The 26,034-nt window shown below is 43.1% G+C and overlaps 1 protein-coding gene across 2 annotated transcripts in view; it reads left to right on the plus strand.

Moving 5' to 3' along the window:
- The first annotated feature begins 2,569 nt into the window (after window positions 1–2,569).
- LOC144935903 (growth arrest-specific protein 7-like) overlaps window positions 2,570–26,034 on the plus strand; it is a 46,871-nt gene continuing 23,406 nt past the window's right edge. Inside the window, exon 1 of one of the 2 annotated variants that reach the window (XM_078862769.1) lies at window positions 2,570–3,114. In XM_078862769.1, the coding sequence (XP_078718895.1) occupies window positions 2,935–3,114 (180 nt within the window). In that variant the 5' untranslated portion in view covers window positions 2,570–2,934. The remainder of the gene's footprint in view (window positions 3,115–26,034) is intronic. The other variant, XM_078862777.1, reaches the window with a different exon arrangement.

A 26,034-nucleotide genomic window follows, 5' to 3' on the forward strand; every position in this document is an offset into this window, starting at 1 on the left:
TGTTAAGTAAGCAAGCTGAGGACCGGTCTCGACTTTCTGGGTCTCATCAGCAGTTGTGATGACACACGAGTCTGTTGAGCCCTGTGGATCGCCTTGCTGCAGTCAACGAAAGGCGACTGATGGTTTCCTACTTTGTAATGCGTGCCATGTTAGTTTCAGCATGAAATCAGTCTCAATATTACAACAACAAAACACACTTTGTTTAAGGTCATATTGTAACATTTCTTTCCCTGCGAAAACATACCACTCATATTCACATTCTCAACAAACGAATATTTTATCGACGGCCACCAAGGGAAAACGTAAATATTCTGAGTGGACAAACTCAAAAGTAAAGTCCTGTAATAGGCATTGCGGCCACGAGATGGCAGTGCAGTAAAGTCCATACGACAGGGTGGACCAGATGTCTTGTGACCCACATTTTATTTTAAAAAAAAACTTCATTTATATTTTAAAAAATAGCGTTTATTTAAAACAGAAACGAACATGCAAATTAGGAAAAAATGTGAAGGGTCAATCAATTTGGGGGTCACAAGACATCTGGACCACCCTTTCCATCTCTCCCCCACACACATACACACACAACCACCAACCCGCACTAATCAGCGTGCGGTGAAGTATGATCAAATATATCCACCCTCAGGGTGAAACGCAAGGCGTGGGGGACGTAGCACCCCCCCCCTCTCTAAATCCGATCACTGACAAAAGGAACATACACACTGTCAAATCAATTTTACAGCGTGGTCCAGATGTCTTGTGACCCGCCATTTAGTTTTCTGAAACTTCATACATTTCTAGCAGTAGGGTTTATTTAAAACAGAATCGAACATGCAAAGACGATTAAAAAAATGTTGGTGGTGGTTGTGGTTGGTGGTGGTTGAGGTTGGTGGTGGTTGTGGTTGGTGGTGGTGGTTGTGGTTGGTGGTGGTGGTTGGTGGTGGTTGTGGTTGGTGGTGGTTGTGGTTGGTGGTGGTTGGTGGTGGTTGTGGTTGGTGGTGGTTGTGGTTGGTGGTGGTGGTTGTGGTTGGTGGTGGTTGTGGTTGGTGGTGGTTGTGGTTGGTGGTGGTTGTGGTTGGTGGTTGGTGGTGGTGGTTGTGGTTGGTGGTGGTTGTGGTTGGTGGTGGTTGTGGTTGGTGGTGGTTGTGGTTGGTGGTTGGTGGTGGTGGTTGTGGTTGGTGGTGGTTGTGGTTGGTGGTGGTTGTGGTTGGTGGTGGTTGTGGTTGGTGGTGGTGGTGCCCCACCACTTCTCACACGCAGGGGAGACATTGCACGACACGAGGGATCACGCACACTGCTGTTCCACAGGCGGTGAGGTGGAGTGAAACACCGCGCATCGCACCTTGATCGCACAAATAACAACAACAATAACAACAACACCACGTGCACTCGTTATTGACGGTGATCATCACATGCGTACAGCATCGCTGGTCACAACAGTGGTCGCCACGCTACAGTCGTCGTCAAACTAGTCACGGCGATCATCATCACATCACACACACACTGATCACACACACACTACACACACACACCACACACACTACAAACACACCACACACACTACACATATACCACACACACACACAATACACACACACCACACACTACACACACACTACACACACACTGCACACACACACTACACACACTACACACATACCACACACACTGATCTCACACACACTACACACACACACTACACACACACACTACACACACACACTACACACACACACCACACACACACCACACACACTACACTACACACACTACACACACACTACACACACTACACACACCACACACTACACTACACACACACCACACACACACACCACACACACACACCACACACACACACCACACACACACTACACACACCACACACACTACACACACTACACACATACCACACACACACACACTCCACACACACACACCACACACACACTAGACACACACACACACACTCCACACACACACCACACACACACCACACACACTACACACACACTACACACACACACTACACACACCACACACACACCACACACACACCACACACACACCACACACACACACCACACACACACACCACACACACTACACACACACACTACACACACACACCACACACACACACCACACACACACACCACACACACACACCACACACACACACCACACACACACACCACACACACACACCACACACACACACCACACACACACACCACACACACACACCACACACACACACCACACACACACACCACACACACACACCACACACACACACCACACACACACACCACACACACACACCACACACACACACCACACACACACACACACCACACACACACACCACACACACACACCACACACACACACCACACACACACACCACACACACACACCACACACACACACCACACACACACACCACACACACACACCACACACACACACCACACACACACACCACACACACACACCACACACACACACCACACACACACACCACACACACACACCACACACACACACCACACACACACACCACACACACACACCACACACACACACCACACACACACACCACACACACACACCACACACACACACCACACACACACACCACACACACACACCACACACACACACCACACACACACACTACACACACGTGAGCGAGACGGACACTGGGTAGCCGCGCCTCCTAGCCGCTGGGAGAGCCCCCCGGGGTCTCAGTCTGCAGCGAGCGGCATCAGCAGCAGCCGCATCGCACTCAACTCCTGCGCCACTCTCAAGGTTGTGTTGTTGTTCTTGTTGCAAGCAGGCCGATGCCACTGTCTACTTGGCTGATCGATTTCGAGTAAACAACAACAACAACAAGAACAAAAAGGATACATTAACCAACGCCACAAAAGGGCCATGGCTGGCACAATGTGCGTGGCAATGTACCAGTACACGGGCGATAGAAATCAGCAAGGATTGAGTTTTGGAGCAGGAGACACAGTCCGCGTGTTCCACACCACGGAGGATGGCTGGTGGGAGGGCGAGAAGGACGGCATCCGTGGCTGGTTCCCTGCGAGCTACGTGCACATCTTGGAGGTAAATTGAGCCCAGAATGAGTGGGACATTGTAGCTACAACGTGGATGGGGTGGTGTGGTGTGGTGCTGAGTCCACCGTGAATGGTGATGAGAACGACGGACATGGGCGTTTGGAACTCCGTTGGTAAAACCTTGCCTGCCCCTGGCACCGTCGAATGCAGGCCAGTGTGTTTAACTTGTGAGTGTTTAAGCCGTGTATTTACGTGATATAATCCCCCCCCCCAAAAAGCCTGTTTTATATTATGGATTATATTGGTCGCGAAAGGCTAAAACGTGTTAAGCCGTGCGGTGTTGTATGTCATGTTTTGTATACATGCAGATGTCGGGGAAGACTGAAGCAACATTGAAGTTTCGTCCTTTGCCACTGAACATTTTTAATTCACCATGCCAACCATCGTTGCAATGTTCTTTTCTTAAATTGTATTTTTGAGAAGCTCTTCTGCTTCCTTTGTGATACAATTATCACCGCTATGGATACACGTTGAGCAGCATCTCTCCCCCAAAGGGCTGGCAGTTTTGAAGTATTCCTAACGTGCAATTGCTGTGGAGATGGTGTCCGACAATACTGATGCATCTCATCTTACTCGCATGCACCGTCTGCCTGAAACGTTATTGTGTTTGTTGTTTGCCCAGGGAAGTTTTCCAGTCTCGTGGCTTTTTCAGGAAAGGGGCTTGCCAAGTTTCGTCGCAGTAGGAGGGCGATGATTGAGATGCAGTTTTACAATTGAGTACATTTTCGAGTACTGTTTTCTTTTCAAATGTAGTAACAAAAAATTGTACCGTGAAGCTGGCGAAACAATGGGCCTACTATTTGTTTTTTTCTGGTAAAGTCACATAGGTAAAAAATTAAAATAAATTAAATCACGACGTTTCGAGCGTCGTGATTTTTCATTTTTTAAATTTTTTATCTACGTGACTTTACCGAAAAAAACAAAGAGTATGAATCCTTGCAGTCACGAAAACTTCAAATCTAGAATGGGCCTACTCTTGCGACTGCCATCACATACTCTTTAACGTTCACTTGTGAAGGAGACGGGGCGTATTTTTGTTACGGTTAATAACACCCAGTGTATTCACCAGGGCAGCCGCTGGAATTGAACCGTGAACCTTTTCAACAGTGGCGAACGTGCCAGGCCATTGTCACCTCTTTAAAAATAATGAAATTCTGACCCAAAGTTTAGACTTTTAGTTGTAAACATTCGAAGTCAAGCTCCAGCCTACTTAACGTGTTTTATAAGTAGTTCTACAGAATTGACACATATACGACATTTGTAATTATGAAAGTGACAATTGCGGTCTTCTTCTTCTTGGTTCTTTCGGTAAAGTCACATAATTGCGGTCTTCACGAAATATGTAATTCGTTGAACTTGCCATTTGCTGAACTTGTCATTTGCTAAGTGAATCATCGATAGTTGCCATTCCAGTCAACAGATAATATTGATCATTAACACTTCAATTAAAAGTAAAAATGGCATCTTCATGACCACTAACAAATAGGCAACAATATTCTCTTTTTGATTCAAAGCTTTCTTGACTGCAGGGATTCATATTCTTGGTTTTTTCAATAAAGTCACGTAGAAGGGAAGTAATACAATAAATAAAATATAAAACAATAAAATTCTCACGACGTTTCGACTGCAACATAAGCAATCATCATCAGGCGTGAAATCCACAGCACTTTTTTTATTTTCTTGCTGTGGATTTCACACCTGATGATGATTGCTTGTGTTGCAGTCGAAACGTCGTGAGAATTGTATTGTTTTATATTTTAATTATTTTATTATTTCCCTTCTACGTGACTTTACCGAAAGAACAAAGATTACTAACAATATTCTCTTCTGATATTTATTTTGACATATATGGGGTGTATACCAGGCTTACATGTCATGGGTATCAGTAGTGCACCTTAAATAATGTAGCAAAGCGATGCGCATATTTCAAGAGGCGATAGTGCATCGTGCAATGATGTTGTTCTTGTCTCAGGGTGGTTTGCCCGTGGGCACTGCAGCACGTGGCTTGTGGCCCTTCCCAGAAACATACACGAATGTTGCCATTCCAGTCGTATGGGGCACGTCACTCACTTGTTATGCCTTTACTTCGTTGTTAGTAAAAATGTACTAATATAGAGGCCAAGGGCATGATGTCACGGTACAGTATTAGCTTGTTAAGAGTAATTTTAATAATTTATTATAGCCGTTTGAGTAAATTAATATATGTTGTAAATTACAGCCCTTTATATTCTTAGGTTTTTTTCCGGTAAAGTCACGTAGGTAAAAAATTAAAATTAATAAAAGTAAAATAAAATAAAAATAACGACGTTTCGGAGGCAACACAAGCTTCCGTATCAAGTGATACAGCTATCGTGCTGTGACGGTTCCACCTGAAGAAGCTTGTGTTGCCTCCGAAACGTCGTGATTTTTATTTTATTTTACTTTTATTAATTGTAATTTTTTACCTACGTGACTTAACCGAAAAACCCTAAGAATATGAATCCTTGCAGTCACGAAAGCTTCAAATCTAGAATTACAGCCCTTTGTCATTTCACTGCGTTCTGGATTAAGGTCACCCTATATGCCGTGACCATACCTGACTACACTGGTAAAGGGAGTGCCCACGACTGGTCCAGGTACCACTCTCAACACTGATGTTGGCCATGGTCAGTAATCAAACTCAAGTCTCCCACGGTTTCTAGTGTAGTGGGTAAATCGCTGCTGATGCCACTGCGATCCATTGTATCTTTACAATTCCAGGATTAGACATTGCTCACTGTTTGGCCACGGTTCAACATTGTTTTTCTGATGTCAGCTCAAAAATATTTTTTTTGTCTAGAAGCCAGACTTCTTAAATGAATGTTTCTGCATGAATAATGCATACCCTTGCGCACAAACCTGCAAGCACACACACACACAGATGGAGGAAATGCATCCTGATGACTCATGCAAATGTGGTAGTAAAAAGCCCATTCATAGATTCCCCCCCCCCCTCCTCAGGCTTTTAACACAAAGATACAAATACAGAGTTCCTCCATATTATATAGTATGTTTTGGGTTAGATCGCGTAAAAATATAAATGTGTCGTTTAACCCGCCATCATCCAACACAGCCAATTAGTAAGGTTTGTCACGTAAACAGAACATGCCAATTCGTTACTAGTACAGCACACCGGTGTGTGGGAGAACATTGACAATCTGAGTACGACGTTTCGCCAGTAATTACAACCAGCTTCATCAGGCGACAGCCAGCTCCTGTTATGGGGTGAACTTCGTGTACCTTTATCCGTGAGGTTGCCACCAAAGTGACTTCACTTTTCCTGCAAAAGAAATGTTGGATAATAGCCATTCTGCAAAGGAGGATGGGTAAAAACTTAGTTAATCGCAGATATTAAGAACAGGATTGTGTGTAAAAGAGGACTTTCCATAATAGTTTAATCCCGTGAAAGAATGTAAACAAATTGTTTAAGGCAGCTGACAAGCATGACAACAGCCACGGTCTAAATCAAAACATTTGCGATGGTTTTCGTCAAGCCTATTCATACATTTTTACTTCCAAAAACTCAACTTTGGTCGGAATTGATTTAAGATGCGGTTAAGAGGCCAAGTGATTTCGTAATTGAGGGGCGTCGACTGAAAATTACGACAGGCCACATCCATGATTCGTAAATAATACTGCATGCATGTACCTGTATTTTGTACAAGAGAAACATAGCATATCATTGACAATTTTTTTTTCTAAAATACATAAATGCACATGCTATATGTGCGCAACCAGTCGTGAAGTGAGATGTAATATTTTGTCATGAAGTAACTTTGTATACTGTTTGCATATGCGGGCAGATTTACAACACGAGATTACTCATTGTCAAAAGCATATCCTGTAAGAACGGCGTATGTATGTTGCCCTTATTAAATCTTTCAATTGACACACACGAATGTGTTGACGCGTACGAGTCTGCCTTGCTGAAGGTTGTAAAAGAATTTGGATGAAGAAGATCGTTCGCTATCAAATACGGATATGCCTCTTTTCGGCTTGTAAAGCAAAACAGTTACAGTGGTCACCTAAGAAAACGAAATAACAAAACTACAAAGCTATCAGTCACGTCTGCTGTTCTCTGCGGGAGATTTGTAAAAGAAAGAACTGCTACGTGTACAGTATACCCCTTATTCTGTCAGGCGATGAGGATTTGTGTAGAAAGAGAAGCAAAATAAAAAAAGAGAATATTCGAATCAGCTTAAGATTCATCCTGACTATGCGTCAAGGAAGGCCACATATAAGTTGGCTGACCTGGAATAAATTGTCCCCAATTATTCCACTACAGGAGATTGTAGGTACAGCAATTACCACTGAAGGGTAGAGACAACAATCGAGATCCTTACCCCGACTTCCCTTCCCCCACGCAATAGAATGAAGCTCATTCCCGTAAAGTCTCTCTCGCTAATGGGTTTAATCGGGCACAGCAGTGATTTTCAAACCGAGTTGACGAGGGTGAAGCCCCCCTTTTTCGCTCTGAAGTCTGGAATGAAATCCACAACAGCACAATGGTTAAACCTTTCAGGGTACTAGCCACGACTCCAACAATGTAATGAACATTTTTTTAAAAATGCAAATAAAACTCAGAAAGACATGATTCTTTTTGGCAGGACTCTTATATGTCGGAAACAGGAATCCTAACGTTAGGACTCATGTCATAAATGAGTCAGGGGTGGGGTGAATCATATCCAGTACTTAAAATTATAAAGTTACCCAATTTGTATTTTCTCTAGAGACCTCATGATGAAAAATGTCTGGTCGTATGTATTCGAGAACACTTTTTTTTTGTGGAAATCCATACTTTAAGGAATGTCCATGTATCATTCCTTTATTCCCACAGAAACCACCAAAACAACGGCAGGAAACACAAGGTATTCCTGGAACGTGGGAGTGTTTTAAGTGCAGACAATTGTGGAACATGCTTAGTTTGCAAATGAATGGGCAACAAACAAAGACGTCGAAATGTGCTGCTGCTTGCTTGCCATTGTAAACCTGTTTTAGTGATATACAAACAGGTCCTGCTGGGAAAAAGAAAGCCCCCACTCAGAGTTGTAAGCGTAGAGTAAATATGTATTCTTGAGTGGCAGTTTAAATTCATGACAGTGAAAAGTGTCTAAGTTACCCCCATAGAACATCCTGCAAGAGATGTATTCCCTTGCTGGTGTTACTACAGGTGTAGTGATAGGTTTTTACCCTTTCAACTGGTACAACAAAAAAAACAAGGGATCATGTTTGCAATAACCACAACACAAGCAGTAAAAATGCAAACAAAAATAAACAACTCTGATAATGATAATAATATGCACTGTCCTTGAAGTTGATTGGTCCACACCCGAGACAGCTTTTCTTAGAGCCTAGTCTCCATTGGTGTTGGACCAGATGACGCCAAAAGGCGTACAACTCAAAGACAGCGCACTATCAGAGTATTGAGAGCTTGGGGTAAGTAAGCATTTACACTATGAGACCTCCTTTACCAGTGGCAAAATATAGTGATAGGTTTTTACCCTTTCAACTGGTACAAAAAAAACAACTACTGTGTTTCTACAGGTGCTTGTTTTCATTACTATTTTAGAGGCTGATTGATAGTTTATGTGATCCACGGCTTGGTCATGCAAATGTAGTTCCAGGAAATCATCACATTATTTACTTATTTATGCAGGCGAGCCACACCTAGTCCGTATCACTCTACTACGCGCGCGAGGGGGCAACTCTATCCCCATACAGATGGAAACAGATGGCGACTAGTCCACTTGATTCACGACTGTACTGCCATTTCCTGGGTATGGGAGCTTCACAACATTCGTGTGATCCACCGACCTTTGCCTCCACAGCGCTGGGATGACATGCCCAAGTGTATGGCGCTGGTGGCACACTCTGCAGCAAGGACTATTTCTATAACCGTGCTTTCATTTATTTATTGGAAACGTTTAGCTGTGGGGGGGGGGGAAATAAAAACAACCCCACTAGTGCACAAGGATGTCATTGGTTTGAGCGGAGATGATTTATCGCGGTGTTTGTTTGTGCAACACATCCTACTGAGGTTAAAACCGTCACACACACACAAAAAACCACACATTAAAAAAAAATACAAGAATCTCGACCACAAAACCAGGTACCGTATATTACTTTAACAGACTGGCCAAAACTCTCCGGAATTCCTACAGTCAGTATGCTACTAAATATGTGCATATGTCAAATATCCAACTACTGTAATGGTCTCTTCTGCCCCACCTCTGGCCCATTTCCCCAAGAGCAGATTCTTATGAAAGCTAATAAAGTGTAGACGATACAGTACCGTACCATACTGTAATATACAGGATGCCCATAATAAAGGTATGATATATTTCTAAAGAAATATACTTAGCAGCTTGAACGAGGTTGATAAAAAAAAAGATGCACACACACTTGGTATAGTGTGAAGATATTATCTTTTGAGTTTAATCCCTCCAAACCGGCTTTGTATTCCCTATTGTGTTGGGAACACACACAGCATTGAGATTTGAGAGTTCCAGGCGTTTGCTAAGCATGGTGTGATTATCTTCTTGGTTCTTTCGGTAAAGTCACGTAGAATGGAAATAATAAAATAATAAAAATAAAACACCTAAAGAACCAAGAAGATGAATCCCTGCAGTCACGAAAGCTTTAAATCGAAACATGGTGTGATTACTCATATTCTTAGATTTTTTTCGGTAAAGTCACGTAGGTAAAAAATAAAATAAATGAAAACAACTAAATTAAATCACGACGTTTCGGGCGCAACACAAGCGTCCATCATTAGGTGGGGACAACCACAGCGAGAGAACATGGTGTGATTGTTTCAGGCACTCCTGTTATACGGTGTTGAAGATCACTCGAGATTTGTTTGTATTCTGTCGTTTTTAGGAATAGACTTTACCTTCACATCACCCCAACATTCAACTGCACCCCACAAACTGCTGTATAATTATACATCTTTAACAATGGGTAACACCTTTCACGACGAACGCCTTGCGTATACAACCATTGTCACCCGAACAAAAGTTTAAATTGTGGTTCTTGCGTCGGCGTACAATAGAAATGTGATGCTCTCCATTCTCTGGGCACTCGTGAACGAGAGTGGGATTTCAATTAATTCATTGACACGTGCTGTTAAATCACTTGGTCACGGGTGGCTTTCTGGATATGCCCTGTGTACATGCTGGGGTCCCAGGGAGAGCAAGTGTAATGCTCTTGGATGTACAAGCTGTTAACAAGAGCCACCATTCCTGTGGCTTGCATGCTGTCTCATTTTTTTTTTGGAAGCACGATGTGAAATTTGATCCATTCAACAAGTAGTACATTTTGGATACATCTAGTGTAAGTTGTGCTACATCACAGCACCCGAGAGAGGGCAATGCTTTGAGTAGGCTTTCATCCAGCTGTCGATGATTATAGTTGAAAAGTCAAGATGGGGTGTGAATGTTTTTCACAAATACTGAATAGTGATACTTGCAATATTAAAAAAAACGGCGTCTGCCATTCGTGGCATCAACCTGTTAGTCACAGGACGCGTTCTGTCAGTGTGGCATGTTTTGTAAACAGCAGAAGTGCAAGGCCATTTAATGCCAAGAGGCTAAAATAATTGTTGGAAGGGGCCCCTCTTTCAGTTAACGCATCCCTCTTGAGGTAGCAGAAGTGATACAGAAAAGACACAATCGAGAGATGTAGTGAATTCAGAGAAATGTCGACGTATATGTGTCACGAGTAGAAAGATGCAGGCATGACAGAGGATGAGAGAGATTAATTTGATTTTTACATTCATTTGTTATAATTTTTTAGGATTTTAATTTTGGCTGGTTTTTGATGGACCTCTTTTTATGAATCCAAGGCCTCTTGCGCTGTTTGGGGACCTCAGTTGCTCCATAACGCTGCCACTAATTGTAAATACACGAGACAACAGAGATAGCTAATTGCTGTGCTCTACTGTTAATCAGATTAGAGAATTACTGTCATCGTATTCACGTGCTCCATCTCGTTTGCCAATTAACACAACCAATCGGTTTAAAAGATTGGAAAGACACAGAAAAAAATAATTGAGATGAAATTTTGGATGTTATTTATGTCCAAGTTTAAGTTAATTGTAGACGAAAAGTACAGCAATGTACCGTCATATTTTGAATATTAGTGTGGTGGTCATTACAGTGTAGCAAAAACTGTTTATAAATGGTTTATGGTCACATTTTGCTCCAATAAACACGAAGCGGTCATTTGTGGTGTACTGGAATGTTAATTAGCTACAAGCCTGCATGTGGCCGAGACCACACCGTGCACATAAATAGTGCAGTTGCCTAAAAATGTGACTTGTCGTAAATATGAAAACACTGCCTGCAGCCATAACCTTAACATCAGCCACTGAAAGGCAGCCGCGCCAACTGATGAATTATGCCGTAAGATAACGAACACGCTGATAAATTATACCGTGAGGTAATGGATTTGGGGATATTGGCAAAATGTTTAAAGGAAACCAAGCTATGCTCTCGTGACATACTGGGGATGTGTATGTACCACCAGGGCCGGATGAAGGTTCTTGTAGGCCACTTGGCACTGCTTTATCATAAGCCTTGGGTGGTGATGACTTTCTACATTTGGTACTGCCAATTGTATGTTGCTACTACCGCCGTTGTCTGTGCCCTCATTCGATGGGAGCGCGCTGTGTGCCGCAGATAAGAAGATGAAGATTTAATTTGAAACACTGTGCCTATCCTTGCTATATGAATATATTTATTCGTGAAGATATCTTGGTTACATTTTTTTGCTATCATGCAAACACAAAAAGCACGGTGAACATTTTTTTCGTCGGCCCTTTCGTTTTCGTAGGCCCTAGGCACATTGCCTAATGTGGCCTATCGGTTAATGTGGCCCTGTGTCCCGCCACTGTGCACTCGGGAATATTAATTTTCACACATAGCCGCGTGCATCAAGGTGTGATAAAAAAGAGAGCGGTGTTATGCTGTAGTTGTACAAAAGTGTAGTTGTTTTTTTGTGTGGCTTGTGTTCTTGCCATCAATATTTATCAGCAGGAAAAAAATACAGTGCTGTACTGTGTAGACAATTATTAAAGCGTTGTTTGAATATGAATAAGTACCGCACTTTTTATTTACACCAAACGTATGCCTTTTTGAGTTTATGTTGATGAAGACAACACTAGGGGTAAAGAAAGTTCAACGGTTGAGTTTTCTGGCTATTATAAAATTATAGTATCATGTAAAGCTTATGCAGTCCCTTTTTGCAGCAGCAATATTCAAGCATGATTTAGAATGAATAAGGTCGTACTCTAATTTTAAATTTTGTGCATTTACTCTCCAACACACCGGTGTGCTATACTAGTAACGGATTGGCGTGTTCCGTTTACGTGACAAACCTTACTAAATGGCTGTGCCGGGTGGTGGCGGGTTTAACGACACATTTATGTTTACGCGATCTAACCCAAAACACCTCTTATGGATTAATAAGGTGGTACAACTGTGTATAGTAAGCAACATTTGTCCCTATTAGAGTTGGTTATATCTAATCTGTAAGTTAATTTACATTGGTTGTTATAATGACTATCATCAGAACATCTCAAGTGGTTTATTATTTTCTCCATTTATATATGTACGCATTTTTTATCTCCAGTTCTGTTTACTAGAAAACATTCCAATGTCCCTTTGAATAACTTTGACAGAAGCACTTTTCTCCTTCTCTGACTCCTCTAATAGTGTGGGCATGCTTACAATCACTGAGTTGATAGATGTGGTCGATTGTAGAGACACCTTACTGAACCTGGATTTGTCATGGAAATGGACTACAAGATTTCCTCTCACGTGACCATTCTCTACAAAAGTCGTTCTGTGCTTTTATTTATTGGAAACGCTTAGCTGGTGGAAAACTCCAACTTGTAAAATTTTGACACACAGGTGCTTTTTGGACGAGGATGTCATTGGTTCGAGTGGACATGATTTATCGCAGTGTTTGTGCAAACCGTCATACTCGGGTTTAAACCATCAATGGGAGTTGTTTGATAATGTTCATTCGTTAGTTTCTCAGTCTGCTTGTCCTGGTGAGGGTCGCTGCTATACACTACACTATACACTACCATACACAGACTCTAGCTCTCCTTGGGGAATTCCCAGGTGTTCCCAGGCCAGCCGAGCGACATCGTCCCGCCAGCGTGTCCTGGGTTAGCCCCGGGGTCTTGGCTCAGTGGGACGTGCTACCAGGTGCCCGAACCACCTCAACTGGCTTGGTCCGGAGGAGCAGCGGCTCGACCCTGAGGCTCTCCCGGATTATCGAGCTCCTCGACCGATCACGGAGAGTGGCGAGCCCGGCAACCATGTGGAGAACTTGATAATCAAAATCAACAAATTAATATTGCTCAGGAAGAAATATTTGTTTTCATGAGCGTAACCCAAAAAACTTTTATTATGGATAACATGATCGCGAAAGCCTCCGTGTTAATCGAAGTAGTGTATATTACCTCCTGTGTGACGTGAATAGGAAACGCGGGTATTGACAGCGAATGGAACACGAGCGCAAAGAAGCATGGTTGAGGTGTGAGTTTGGAATTACTGTACAGAGAGGCTTTCGGAAAGGAACACATAAGGCGATATTGACTGCTACGAGAGGTAATTCAGGCTTGGGCAGGACACGTCGTGGCTAAGGGGGGGGGGGGGGGGACGATGGCCTGTGCCCAGAGACCAACGGTGCTTTGGCAGCCCAAGGAAAGAGCACACGCCTGAGTGAATGTCCACTGCGGATATGCGGCGATGAAGTCAACCCTCATGCCAGAGCTCTGCAGACTGTCAGACCGTAATACTTAGAAATGGCGCAGGCCTTCATCTAGAAGTGGACAGGTCATGGCTCATGGTGATGCCATCCATAAGACAAATTACTTTAGTATGAGATCCCCATGGTTAGGATGTTTACCTTGCAGTAATTCACGGGTGTATGTTACGACTTTGCCTTTCCACTCATACACTGTATGTTGGATAGACCATAAAACTATCTGAGCTTCCAACATTTAAAAATGCCTCATTAAGTTGTGATGTGTGTGATATGATTACTGTCACTCATTAAATAATTTGCCGTATAAATTACGCATATTGCAATAATTGCAGCCCTTTGTTCATCATCCCCTATTGGATGAAGGCCTCCCCATGCCTTATTAGCCATGGGAGGTGTTTTGACCATACATCATCACGTTGTTTCAGGGAGTGTTGATGGGGAGCAATTAGCGAGCAGTTATCAAGACTGGCATGGCATCCGAGTGCTTGGTGTTGCTCATACCATGTCCGCCCGCCCGCCTTCATTGAAAACCAAATCCACCTAGGGGAGGCCCAAAACCGATGAAGCTATCACTCGTCACTCATATTAACCATGGTTGGGAATAGAATTTGGCTTATATGTTTCATAGCACATTGTACTAACCATTACACCACCACCACTACATCCACCATGTGTTAACAATACGACTGTTGGTGCATTGATTTTCGTGTTTTTTTATGTTTATATTCTCCCAAGTCTGTTATGGAAATTTATTTTGTATCAATGGGCTTTAATCTGTTTTTAAATTAAGCTTTTAATGAATACAGCAAAATAAATATGCAACTTAAGCGGATAAGGCTGCGACAGAGGAAGAGATGTATGCCCTACACTTGATTTTAGTCATTTCATACTTTTCTGATGGCTGTTTATGTGGGGCTGGTTACTTGGGTAGCAATGCACCTTGTATTAAGTCCAGGTTTATAACAAAGACAACTTCGAAAATGCATTTAAAACGGCGTTTGCAATTCTTGATCTGCTCAAAATTTAATTTGTGATTAATAAAAAAAAATGCTGTACTTGCATACATCAGCGTCATCCAGTGCCTTCACGTGGAACCCAAGGAAGGAACTGGTTCGGGTTTGCTGCATATATTACCTCGATTTGGATTTACTGCTGCTGGTTCTGCCCCCCCCCCAAAAAAACAACATCAAAAAGGGACAGGTTGTCATTATTTTCCTGTTTGTCATTCACGACCAAAGAATATCTGGTTGGCGAAGGATGATGGGAAAACTTGTGAGCCTAACGGACAAAAAAAATTGGCAAGTAATTGCCACATTCCAATGGGTATAATCCATGCCCAAACCGTTTGCAATTCTGCACAATAGACTTTGTCTCTTTGTGTCCAAATCTTGTGGTGGGTAGTCGTTATGCCGCAAGCCCCCCTGTTGAACAACACATGCAGCGCATTTCCCTGCTCTTGAAACTGACAAAAAAATGAATTATATAATTGTCTTTTGTTAAATATAAAACTCGTTTTTGCATCTAAGTGGGGCCCAGCCTTTGAATGTGTACTCAATGGCCCATTTCGCTTGTGTTTGACAGTATCACATGGCCCTGAACATAATGGCTGCATACTTTTTGACAGCCACTTAGCCATGCAGGCTGAATTTTAACACAGTCCAGCATGCTCATTATATGGCACACTGATTGATTGCATGTGATGTAAACTGCATGTACTTTACCCACCGAGGCTTAAGAGGATGTTTGCAAAATCAAATACTTTACTAAAAATAATCAACGTCAGCCGATATAAGTCATACTCTGGTGATAATGTACTGATGCAATTGATAGAATTTCGAATTTTAAAAATGCTGCAAACTATTCAGTATTTAAGTGCGTAAGAACCTTATTTGAAGTGGGCTAGAGGCATAGTGGTTATCACAACGTGCTAGGAACCTGGCGATATCATCCATATAAATATATCTATCTTTCTGGGAAGAGCAGCAAGCATCTGGTGATGGCATGCAAGAGCCAAGCCGCACTGAGATGTTGAGAAAAAATATTAAAACGTTACACTGCAATATCAACATACATGTTGAATGTTACAAAATGTAGGCAGGTGTTACATTGAAAATGAGCCAAAAAACACAGTGGCACAGGCATAAGACATTTACAAAGTAAGTGGCTCAGACCAATAACCTGAACTGGGCTTAATATTAAAATGAAAAATGGGTGAAGGCTCGGCCTCGTAATTTCTTGCTCAACGCGACTAATAGCAGGAGGGCCTCCGCCAGTTGGACCTCCAGAGGGCTTCTCTCGAGGTTAATTCTGCACATTTTTCCACACCGACCAGGCACCTTGGAAGATGTGGGAGAATACCCACACTTTATCCTACCGCACGCGACCTGCCTGCCGGGCGACTAACTTGTACGCCCATTTATACAACTAACTACTGGGTGTCCAGAGGTGGGGGAAGTGGCTGGGATATCGAACTGGAGACCTTTTTAGATTGCCAGTCCTGTATGGGTATTTTTTAAAAACCATTTACAGCACGGCATTCAATCTTGATTTGAAGCTTTTGTGACTGCAGGAATCCATACTCTTTGGTTCTTTCGGTAAAGTCACGTAGGTAGAAAATTAAATAAATCACAAGCATGGCATTGTTGAAATAATTCGATGCATGTTTAAATTGGTTCGCACTTACCTGTGTGTTCCATGCATGTATATGTCTATAGGGTGCCACGGTGACTAGATGCTAACTACCTTGGCTGTGTATTTGGAGTTTACATGTCTCTCCCCGTGGATTCTTCTCCGGGTCCTCCGGTTTTTCCCTCCACATTTAAAATCGACATCACCCGTTTAGACTGTTTGGCTGCAATACATTTCCACGTGATGATCGGCCACATCATTGAGCTATCATTTGTGATGGTCAGGTCGTTTCTTGCAAAAGAGCTATGCAGCTTGGTGGACCTTGCCTGCTAAATAAAAACTAAATCTTTTTTAAATCGTTTATAGCTGTATATGTACAACCCCTTGTGCCGCGTACGTCACTGTTCCTGCACGCACATTTTTGCACCCAATATAGATTTCAATGTTTTCTGCAAATCGTAGAGATACAGAGCTGCAGAAGCTGTGTGTGTGCGCACGCACTCAAAATATAAATTCACTGCAGTGCCGTGAAGGGACCCTCGTTGACTCCAATCCCTTCCGCTAAATTGTTGCAAATGTTTATGTAGTTTAAAACTTAAATTTAAACTTAAATTACGAGCCTCCTGGAAGTAAACGTAATTGTTTATGATACAACTTGCGGTTAGTACCCGGCGTTGCCCGGGCGAAAAAAGCAGACACACATGTAGTTACACACGCAAACCGACTGACACACACACAGAGTTACACGCACAAATGGACTCACACATACATACATAGATAATTTGGAATCCAATAGTGCAACAATTATACACAAAACTGTACAAAGAAGCATTGAGCGAAGCGTGTTTGGAATGTATGTTGAACTTCTTTCGCATCATATGTAGCCAAAAATGCTCATCGGAATTGCATTGAGAGACAGGAAGAGGAGCACGTGGATGAGAGAGCACGACAGGTCAATGACATACAGCGAACGAAAGAAGCGTGAGCTTGAAAGTAACGTGAGTAACGTAAGTAACGTAAACTTGAAAATAACGTGAATAACATGAGTTTGAAAGTAACGTGAGTAACATGTGATTTAAAGTAACGTGAGTAACGTGAGCTTGAAAGTAACGTGAGTAACATGTGATTTAAAGTAACGTGAGTAACGTGAGCTTGAAAGTAACGTGAGTAACGCATGCTTGAAAGTAACGTGAGTTACGTAAGCTTTAAAGTAACGTGAGTAACGTGAGTAAAGTGAGCTTGAAAGTAACGTATGCTTGAAAGTAACGTGAGTTACGTTAGCTTTAAAGTAACGTGAGTACCGTATTATTGAAAGTAACGTGAGTAACGTGAGCTTCAAAGTTACGTGAGTAACGTGAGCTTGAGCAGGACACGTCGCCAAAGGGGATGATGGCCGGTCGGGTCAAGAATAAATGACGTAGCGGCAGCCAAGGAATGGAACGCGTCCAAGAATTGCGCGCAACAAGGAGATGGAGCGACTAAATCGGCTCGTGCGCAGGTGCTGGACACGGCTCGTGGAGGCCTTCATCCAGCAGTAGGTTGACCATGGCTGATGATGATACCTGCACAGTAGAACACAGGGTGTGTAGTTACTTTAAATATGGTTCTTTGAACAATCAATGTCGACGGCTTGTTCGCAGCTGCTGGTTGGGTTGCAGCACCGCAAGGGGAGGAAACCTTTGTGAGAAATCTTCAAAGGATTTTAAATGTATGGCGCCTGTTGTTGTTGCCCCCCCCCCCTCTCCTTTCCTCTCAGTTGTAAATGGTTCTTGATGACTTCGTAGCATCCAGCCTCCTCCCCCCCCCATTGTTGGCCCCTCCTGATTCAACAAAAACATGACTCCAGCAGGTTTTTGAATCATTTGATGAGCTTCTTCCTTGAGTGCAGTGCTTATTCAACTTTACTGCAGTCTTGCACCCCTTTGGTTCTCAATCGTAATTATTTCTGTTATAATGTAAATAAATGCACAGGTTCGATGAAACAAAGTAGTTGTACTTAACGCGCCCGTGCTTCATTTGTGTTTTGACGATTTACCGTCTAAAAAAGATTTGACCATGTCTCGCACCCCCAGAAAGGGCATCTCGCACCCCCAGGGGGTGCGTGCACCCCAGGTGAAGAACCACTGCTTTAGTGGCTGCCCATTGTTAAATGGGTGGGTTTAAGGGCCATGCAAAACTGAACGAATACATTATAAGGTCGCACTGGTTACACACAAAGTGCTTTGCCACTAATGAGCCGCAATACCTTGCTGATCTCGTCAAGGAACACAAACCATCGCGCGAACTCCGGTCATCCTCGCAGCAGCAGCGGCGGCTTTTGGTGGCTGGACATCGAACAAAGACGGCCACCGCAGCGTCGCGCGCTTTAGGATGTGCTTGTGCGGCCGTCTGGAACGCTCTTCCTTCCAACATTACTATGTTAGGAAGCCCCTGGAGCCATGCATTTTTAAAATCTATATTGAAAACCTACTTATTTTAAACTGCTTTTTGAGTGTTTAATTTTTAGTCCATCCCCCGCACCTCCGATTAGCACGGTTGGCTACGTACGGTGCGAAAGAAGTTCAACGTACGTACAAAGCGACCAAGTGACCTGCGGGAGTGGCACTTTGCTGTACGTGCCCAGGAGCAAGGCGTTTTATGAAGGGGGCTGCGTGCATAGTGAAAGGGACCGCGGTGCCCTCTTTGTTCGTGTGCAAACGGAAGACCAAGAGACTGGATCCACGTGGAGCTTGTTTTCCATTTTTCCGAACAACGGTGCATGTGTGTGTGTGTGCAGTTTTTCTTCGCTGCGCGAAGGAAAGACAAAAAAAACCAACCCAAGTAAAGATTTTCGTAGCGTTTTAATGTACTTTTAAGTAACTGCAGTAGAGGCTACACTGCGTTTTCAGACTTTCCTCCAATGCTTACCTGTATCATTTTTCCTTGCAGAACAATGGAGTCTTTTTCAAGTGCAGTACTGTATTTATTAGCTTATACAAGAGTAGAACACCCCTGGCACCTCCGAATACCATGGTTGGCTACGTACGGTCCGAAAGAAGTTCAACCTACATTATCCACGAACCTATTACCTGTGATTCCTATAATCAGTGGGAATAGCTGTAGGTTGAGTGAACACTCCTGTTATCTGTGGTCCTATTGTTCCTATTCTCCACGCTTATCTGTGGCTTTTGCCATCCTACTTTGAAGAACACCTTCCTAATGTGTGGATAACAGGATCCTAGATGGTTGTCCTCCACGTCACCACGGAGAAGTGAAGTTTGCATGTATGTTGAACTTCTTTCGCACCGTACGCAGCTAATCGGAGGTGTGGGGGAATGACAACAAACCAAACACAAAAAACAGTTCTCACGAAATGAGTTTTAAAATCGAGATGATTACAAAGTGATTAGCTCCCATTGGCTTCCTAATATCAGAAGAAGAGCGTTCCAGACGGCCGCAGAAGTGCATCTGGAAGTGCCGCGCGATGCAGTGACCGTATTTGTTCAATGGTTAGCTGTGTAATGTTCAGCATTACAGTACGTTTACTCCCATACTTAATCACTTAAAATATTTTCTATTTTTGTTGATTAGTTTCAGATGAAGAATTGCGTTTGTTTTTGTACCAAGCGACAGAATGTGTGCATGGAGGACTTAAACGTTTGTGTCCGTGACAGTTTCCTTATTTTGTGAGTTTTAAATAGAACCAAATGGTTTGGACCTAAACATGATTTTAATGAAGGTAGGCATCTACAGTTTAAGGAAACTTAAACTCCCAGCGGATCGTTTTCAAGTGGTTACATTGCAAGTCGTGGCAAACGTGTGCAGCACAGCGAACCCAGCAAAGCACACAGAAGGAGACAACGCAAGATTTTACATCTTTAAAAAAACCCAAATCTGCTTCCACCATTATTATATCATTAAGACCATCCATGTACATTGTACTGATCAGTCGACATGCCATAAGTTGCGATCCAATCATTGTTATTGGTGGGGGTTGTGACTGCTTCCCTAATCTGTGGTGGATAATGGGGGTGCACAGTGTCCCCCACGAGGGGTGTGATACGTCTCTTGCTTCGCAAGTCCGTGAATAGTTACATTTTATGGTAAAGCTTTTAATGAGGACAAAAAAAAATCAACATTCAAAAAAACGTATCTTTGACGGAGCAGCTTGCAGTGGCTGGTGGTGGTGTCACATGCACCGTTCCATACAACATATACAAACATACAAAACCATCAGAGCTTAGGAATAAATGTGAACCGACGGATCGGCACACATCGCTGCTAAACATGTGGATGGCACTGCCCCATATTTTTTCAGCGTAAGGGGTAAGACCAACATTAAACCACCACCTTTGAACATGATTAAAAAAAGTTGACTTTTTTTTTTACAAATATGAATTCACCATTATCCCCACGACGCATCGGGGGTTTCGCCTCTGCTTGGGCAAAGTGTTTGGCATCTTTGTTTCCCCTCCCCCTTGGGTTTTATGATCATGAAAAGGGGGAGGGGGGGCTGGCCATGTGCCACTTGAAAGGGGTGTGGTGGGTTGTTGGTTTTTAAATCCCAACCTTGTTGGCACAACCGATGTATGCAACCCAAACCTTTAGACCTCGTGCACAGCGTGCGGTTCACCTGATTCCTCCTCTTCCTCCTTCTTCTAACGCTACAACAAATTGTGGACTCACAAATGGGCGGCCCAATGCAAACATTTGGTTGCGAGAAGCCCGAATCCTCCACCCCACACTCCCACAGCCCCCCTCCCGTTAAGGGCCCACCCGCCAATCTGGCTGCACCTTGAAATCAATCCGCCCGTGCCACCCCCACCACCATCACCACCAGCACACTGTGCGTACAGATTTTTTTTTTACACAGCTGTAACGAGCATGAGCAGAGTAAATCTTCGGTGAAATGCCGTCAACAGGCGCGCGTGTGTGTGTAGTCAATGAAGTTTTGGTAAGGGCATCAAGTCACATGGCTTTTTGCCCCCCCCCCCCTTCTTCCAACTGTTGCATGCCCATTGACTCCTCGATTGTTACGTTTTCAACTGAACCTATTCCGTACTGTAATGTAAATGGTGCCATGGTGCAATATAGAGTCAGCACACTGACTCTGTATTGCATCATGGTCTTCCAGTGCACTCGCGGGTCACCGGTTCGATCCAATCGCCCAGTGTGGCAGCTCAAACAAAGGTCACGTCTCTCAAATTCCTCCCCTCTGCTACTGCCTCTCTGCCCACCCAGCGATGTAAATGGGTTCAACACAATGTACGGACAGCCAACCCATTTAAAAAAAGTCTCGCCTTGTATTTGAACTGATATTCGCCCGTGGCCTGGAATCGAACTCGGGTCATCGTGCACTGCTGTGTGCTTAACCACCGCCCACTTGTACCCATTGCATTGCAGCGTATCAGTGTACTCTTTGGCACACCACACACCAACGTAATTTTGTTTCGCTGTTTTGTAAATCTTAACCGAAGCAGGGTGCCGCGGGTTTCAGGATTTACGATATGGTCCTCCCATATCAACGCAGATTATGGGAGTTCATTACGTACACACCCCATGTATATGTATGTAATACATGGGTACAACTTAAAACACGCGGTGCACAATTCATCGCGTGCTGTATTGTCAACGTGGAAATCACGTGCACCACGAGAAGCCGATGTGTTTTTTTTTAGATTAAATGTCACACGTCATGAAGAGGGGGGGAGTGTAGCCTGTTCTGGAGAAACCACAAAGAGGTCTCAAAGAGCAAGCAGGATATGCTTTTACACTAATACTGTACACACCAGCGATATTTGGAGATTTTGTTGTTGTTGAATGATCAAGTTTCTCAACTATGAGTTGTGCACAAAGTTAAAGTTATTCATTAAAAGGTATGAGTCTCGCTTTGCGCGCGGGAGGCTTAACATTAACGAGTAAACGCAGGGCATGTTACCCAACCAGCAAAACCACATTTGATTTAAGCTGACGTGGTCTTTAACAAAAACATGTCTAGCTTGCCTGCTGTGTTGGATTTTATTCGGGTAGAGGCCAGAAAAACTGTGCTCGGGCAACTTAATAAGACACTATTCTTGGCCAAAGTTAGAGGGCGAATGTCTTGCCACGGAGACACAAACTAAATAGTGTGCGTCTGCATGACTTGTTTTTAAAAAAGACTGTTTTGAACAAGATGGACCAGCTTGAAAGCCCATGCCAATGTTCCTTCCATTTTAAGTGCAATTACCGCGAACTCAACTGAGCTCATTACAGGGCCATTTAGGCACAGTTACATACAGTCCGTCGTGGGCTTTAAATGCAGAAACCTCTCCATTCAGCAAAAAAAAATCCTAACACTCGTACAGTAGATGTGGGACGGGGTGGGAGGGGAAACATCCGCGGATAATTTGAGTGTGCGGTATATGCGATGTTATATACAACAAAAATTCGCGTCACTTATTTGCGTGGAAAAAAATGTGGTTAATTAGGAATATGTTCCGTAACACAGGACAAGAAAAATCGCAAGAATAAGGCCAGCCCTCTATATTTCTAGTGGATAATTAATACTAATATTTTTTTATTTTACCAGTTAAGGCCCACTGAGCTATGTAGCTCTTTTTCAGAAACGACCTGGCCACAAATAAATAATCGCTCAACGAAGTGGCTTGTCACGTGGAAATTTATAGCAGCCAAATACTCTAAACGCGTGCCGATTCTAAATGTGGAGGGAAAAAAACGGAGGATCTGGAGATAAATCCACGCGACCACGGGGAGAGAGAGACACGCAAACTCCAAATATACAGCAGCAGGCTTCAGGGTCAGGATCGAACCCATGACCTCCTGCGTACCAGGCGAGGTATTTAACATCTAGCCACCACGGCGCCCAGGGTAATAAGGAGTTGCGGGTAATAGGGGTCGTGGCTGAAGGCGTTCTACTCTATAAAAGGAAATAGCCATGACATTTCCCTATAAAAATCTGCCAATTCATTTTAGCGTAATACGGGGGGGGGGGGGGGAGATCGCGGGCTCATGACTCGTGACTAAATTAATCTATGCTAATCTGCGATAAACTTGCGGATAATGAGGTTTACGATGTTTTCTAAAGACCCGTGACGAACAACAACATCGGAGGGCACAAGCGTGAAAACGTATGCAGTGAAAAAAACCATGCAACACATCGATTAAATGCTGAGAATCATATAATGTTGGCGCAAACTACAAACTGTGTGTATATCAGTGGACAACGTGAAACTGTTATGCACGGCCTTCTCATCTGAGTGTCCTCTTATCCAAGGTCACACACATTTGCATACAAATTTAGTGCAGTACAGTGATTGCAGTGTGTTTTCTCTCTCTCTCTATAATCCAGCTTATTGAAATTCAGATTTAAAGTTTAAATATACAATGAGAAATATGGTATAGCTCAGGGGTCGGCAACCAAAATAACAAGAAGAGCCATTTCTTTCCAATTCGGTACAAAATTCAGTATTTCAAGAGCCGCAATGCATCTGAGTACATACTATACATACGTACATATCGTCAAGAAGCAGCCCGTAAAGAGCCGCATGCGGCTCCGGAGCCGTAGGTTGCCGACCCCTGGTATAGCTATACAACTACATTACATCTTTACTGAACTTCTGGGTCACTTACTTGGTGATAAAATCATTCTTACCCATGACCAATCCGCCGCTGGATGAAGACCTCCCCAAGCCATCGCCAATGCCTCACGATTGTGTGACGTAATAATTTATCTTGGTTCTTTCGGTAAAGTCACGTAGAAGGGAAATAATAAAATAATAAAAATTAAACATGAACACCACTGGTGGTGTTCATTCAGACGCTGTCTTTCCGACAGACCTGTACTTCACCTGAGGACGGCTGCTTGCGTTGTGGCCGAAACGTCGTGAGAATTATTTTATTATGTTTTATTTTTATTATTTTATTATTTCCCTTGTACGTGACTTTACCGAAAGAACCAAGAAGATGAATCCCTGCAGTCACGAAAGCTTTAAATCGAAATATAATAATAATCCATCTTGGTTTGAATCATGGCATTAGACGATTATGTCACTACTTTGCGAGCTGAAAAACTAGAAAAAAGGGGGCTTCAATTCCAGTTACGTGTTTTGGCAGCAAGTTGGCTTCGGGAAGTGTCTCCTAAGCACGTGCTTAGGGAACACAAGCAGAGTTAGATGGGTGCTATATATGTGTAAAACATGAATTGCCGTTTTATTTATGTGGCAGAGTAACAACTCATTGTTTTAGATGAAATCTTTTGCACAGTGGAGTTCAAACAGGGATATTGTTGAATGTGTTATGGTAGTCTTTTTCTGGTTCATTTGCTTTCAAACACGACCTTGCCTTGTGGAAAGAGATCATACATGACGATAGTTTTTATTTTAAAACATATGAGCCAGGCTACAAAGGGGGGGCTTTGTTTGCCACGGGAGTCCAAAGTCACAACAACGCAAGCGTGTTTGGTACCATCTGATAAACTTGCTTCTTCCTGGCACAATTGCAGGATTCAACGCAGACATTGCAATGTGGTTGTCTCCAGAGGCAAGTCAAAAGCACAATAATTGTACACCCTGTGTCAGTCGCAACATGAAGGATGATGAGCTCATCCAGCAGGCGAAACACAACACGTGACTGTGAACCCACAGAGGTTCGTGCTAAACGACTGTACAGGCTGCTCCATATATCTTGTGAGCCCCCCCCCCCATTCAATTATCTTAAAATGTAATATTTTAAAACAGAAATTAATATACAAAGGAGAAAAACAAACGTTATGAGTCAATTCATTGGGGGGTCACAGTACAATTTGACCACCCTGCAGAACTCTCTGATTTTGTTTAGCTTGGTACAGCCCAAGCACATCGACAGACGAACGTAATGTTGACTCTTTGTAACTTACATGAGACAAGAAACATTGTGACAGTACATCGGGAAGATACAATAGTCATTTTGTTTGTGCTTGCTATTTTTACATATCTGTCAGATGTAAAAGGGAATTGTGAGATGTTCTTAAACGAGACAAGCACCTTCTAACTGATATGGGGGCGCAGTTTTTGGCAGATAATGTTACATCTGTCCTTTTCTCAGATAATGTTACATCTGTCTTTATCTCAGATGATGTGAAATCTGTCCTTATCTCAGATGATGTTATATGTGTCCTTATCTCAGATAATGTTACATCTGTCCTTATCTCAGATAATGTTACATCTGTCCTGATCTCAGATAATGTTATATATGTCCTGATCTCAGATAATGTTATATATGTCCTTATCTCAGATAATGTTACATCTGTCCTTATCTGCGCAGACAACTTTATTGAGTCTGTCCGAAAAAAGCTCAGATAAACACTGATGCTGTACTAATAGGATGCATTCGCCACGTATTAGTCCTCATATCTGTGTAAGAGTGTGGACAGTAGGAAAAATGCGGCGGGCACAATAATACGAGTCACAAACCTGGCCGTGGATAAGAGCGAGTCATAAATAGGGTGGCTAAATAGGAGTTTACTCAT

Source organism: Lampetra fluviatilis, chromosome 1 (assembly GCF_964198595.1).
Source record: "Lampetra fluviatilis chromosome 1, kcLamFluv1.1, whole genome shotgun sequence".
In the NCBI taxonomy this organism is placed as follows: domain Eukaryota; kingdom Metazoa; phylum Chordata; class Hyperoartia; order Petromyzontiformes; family Petromyzontidae; genus Lampetra; species Lampetra fluviatilis.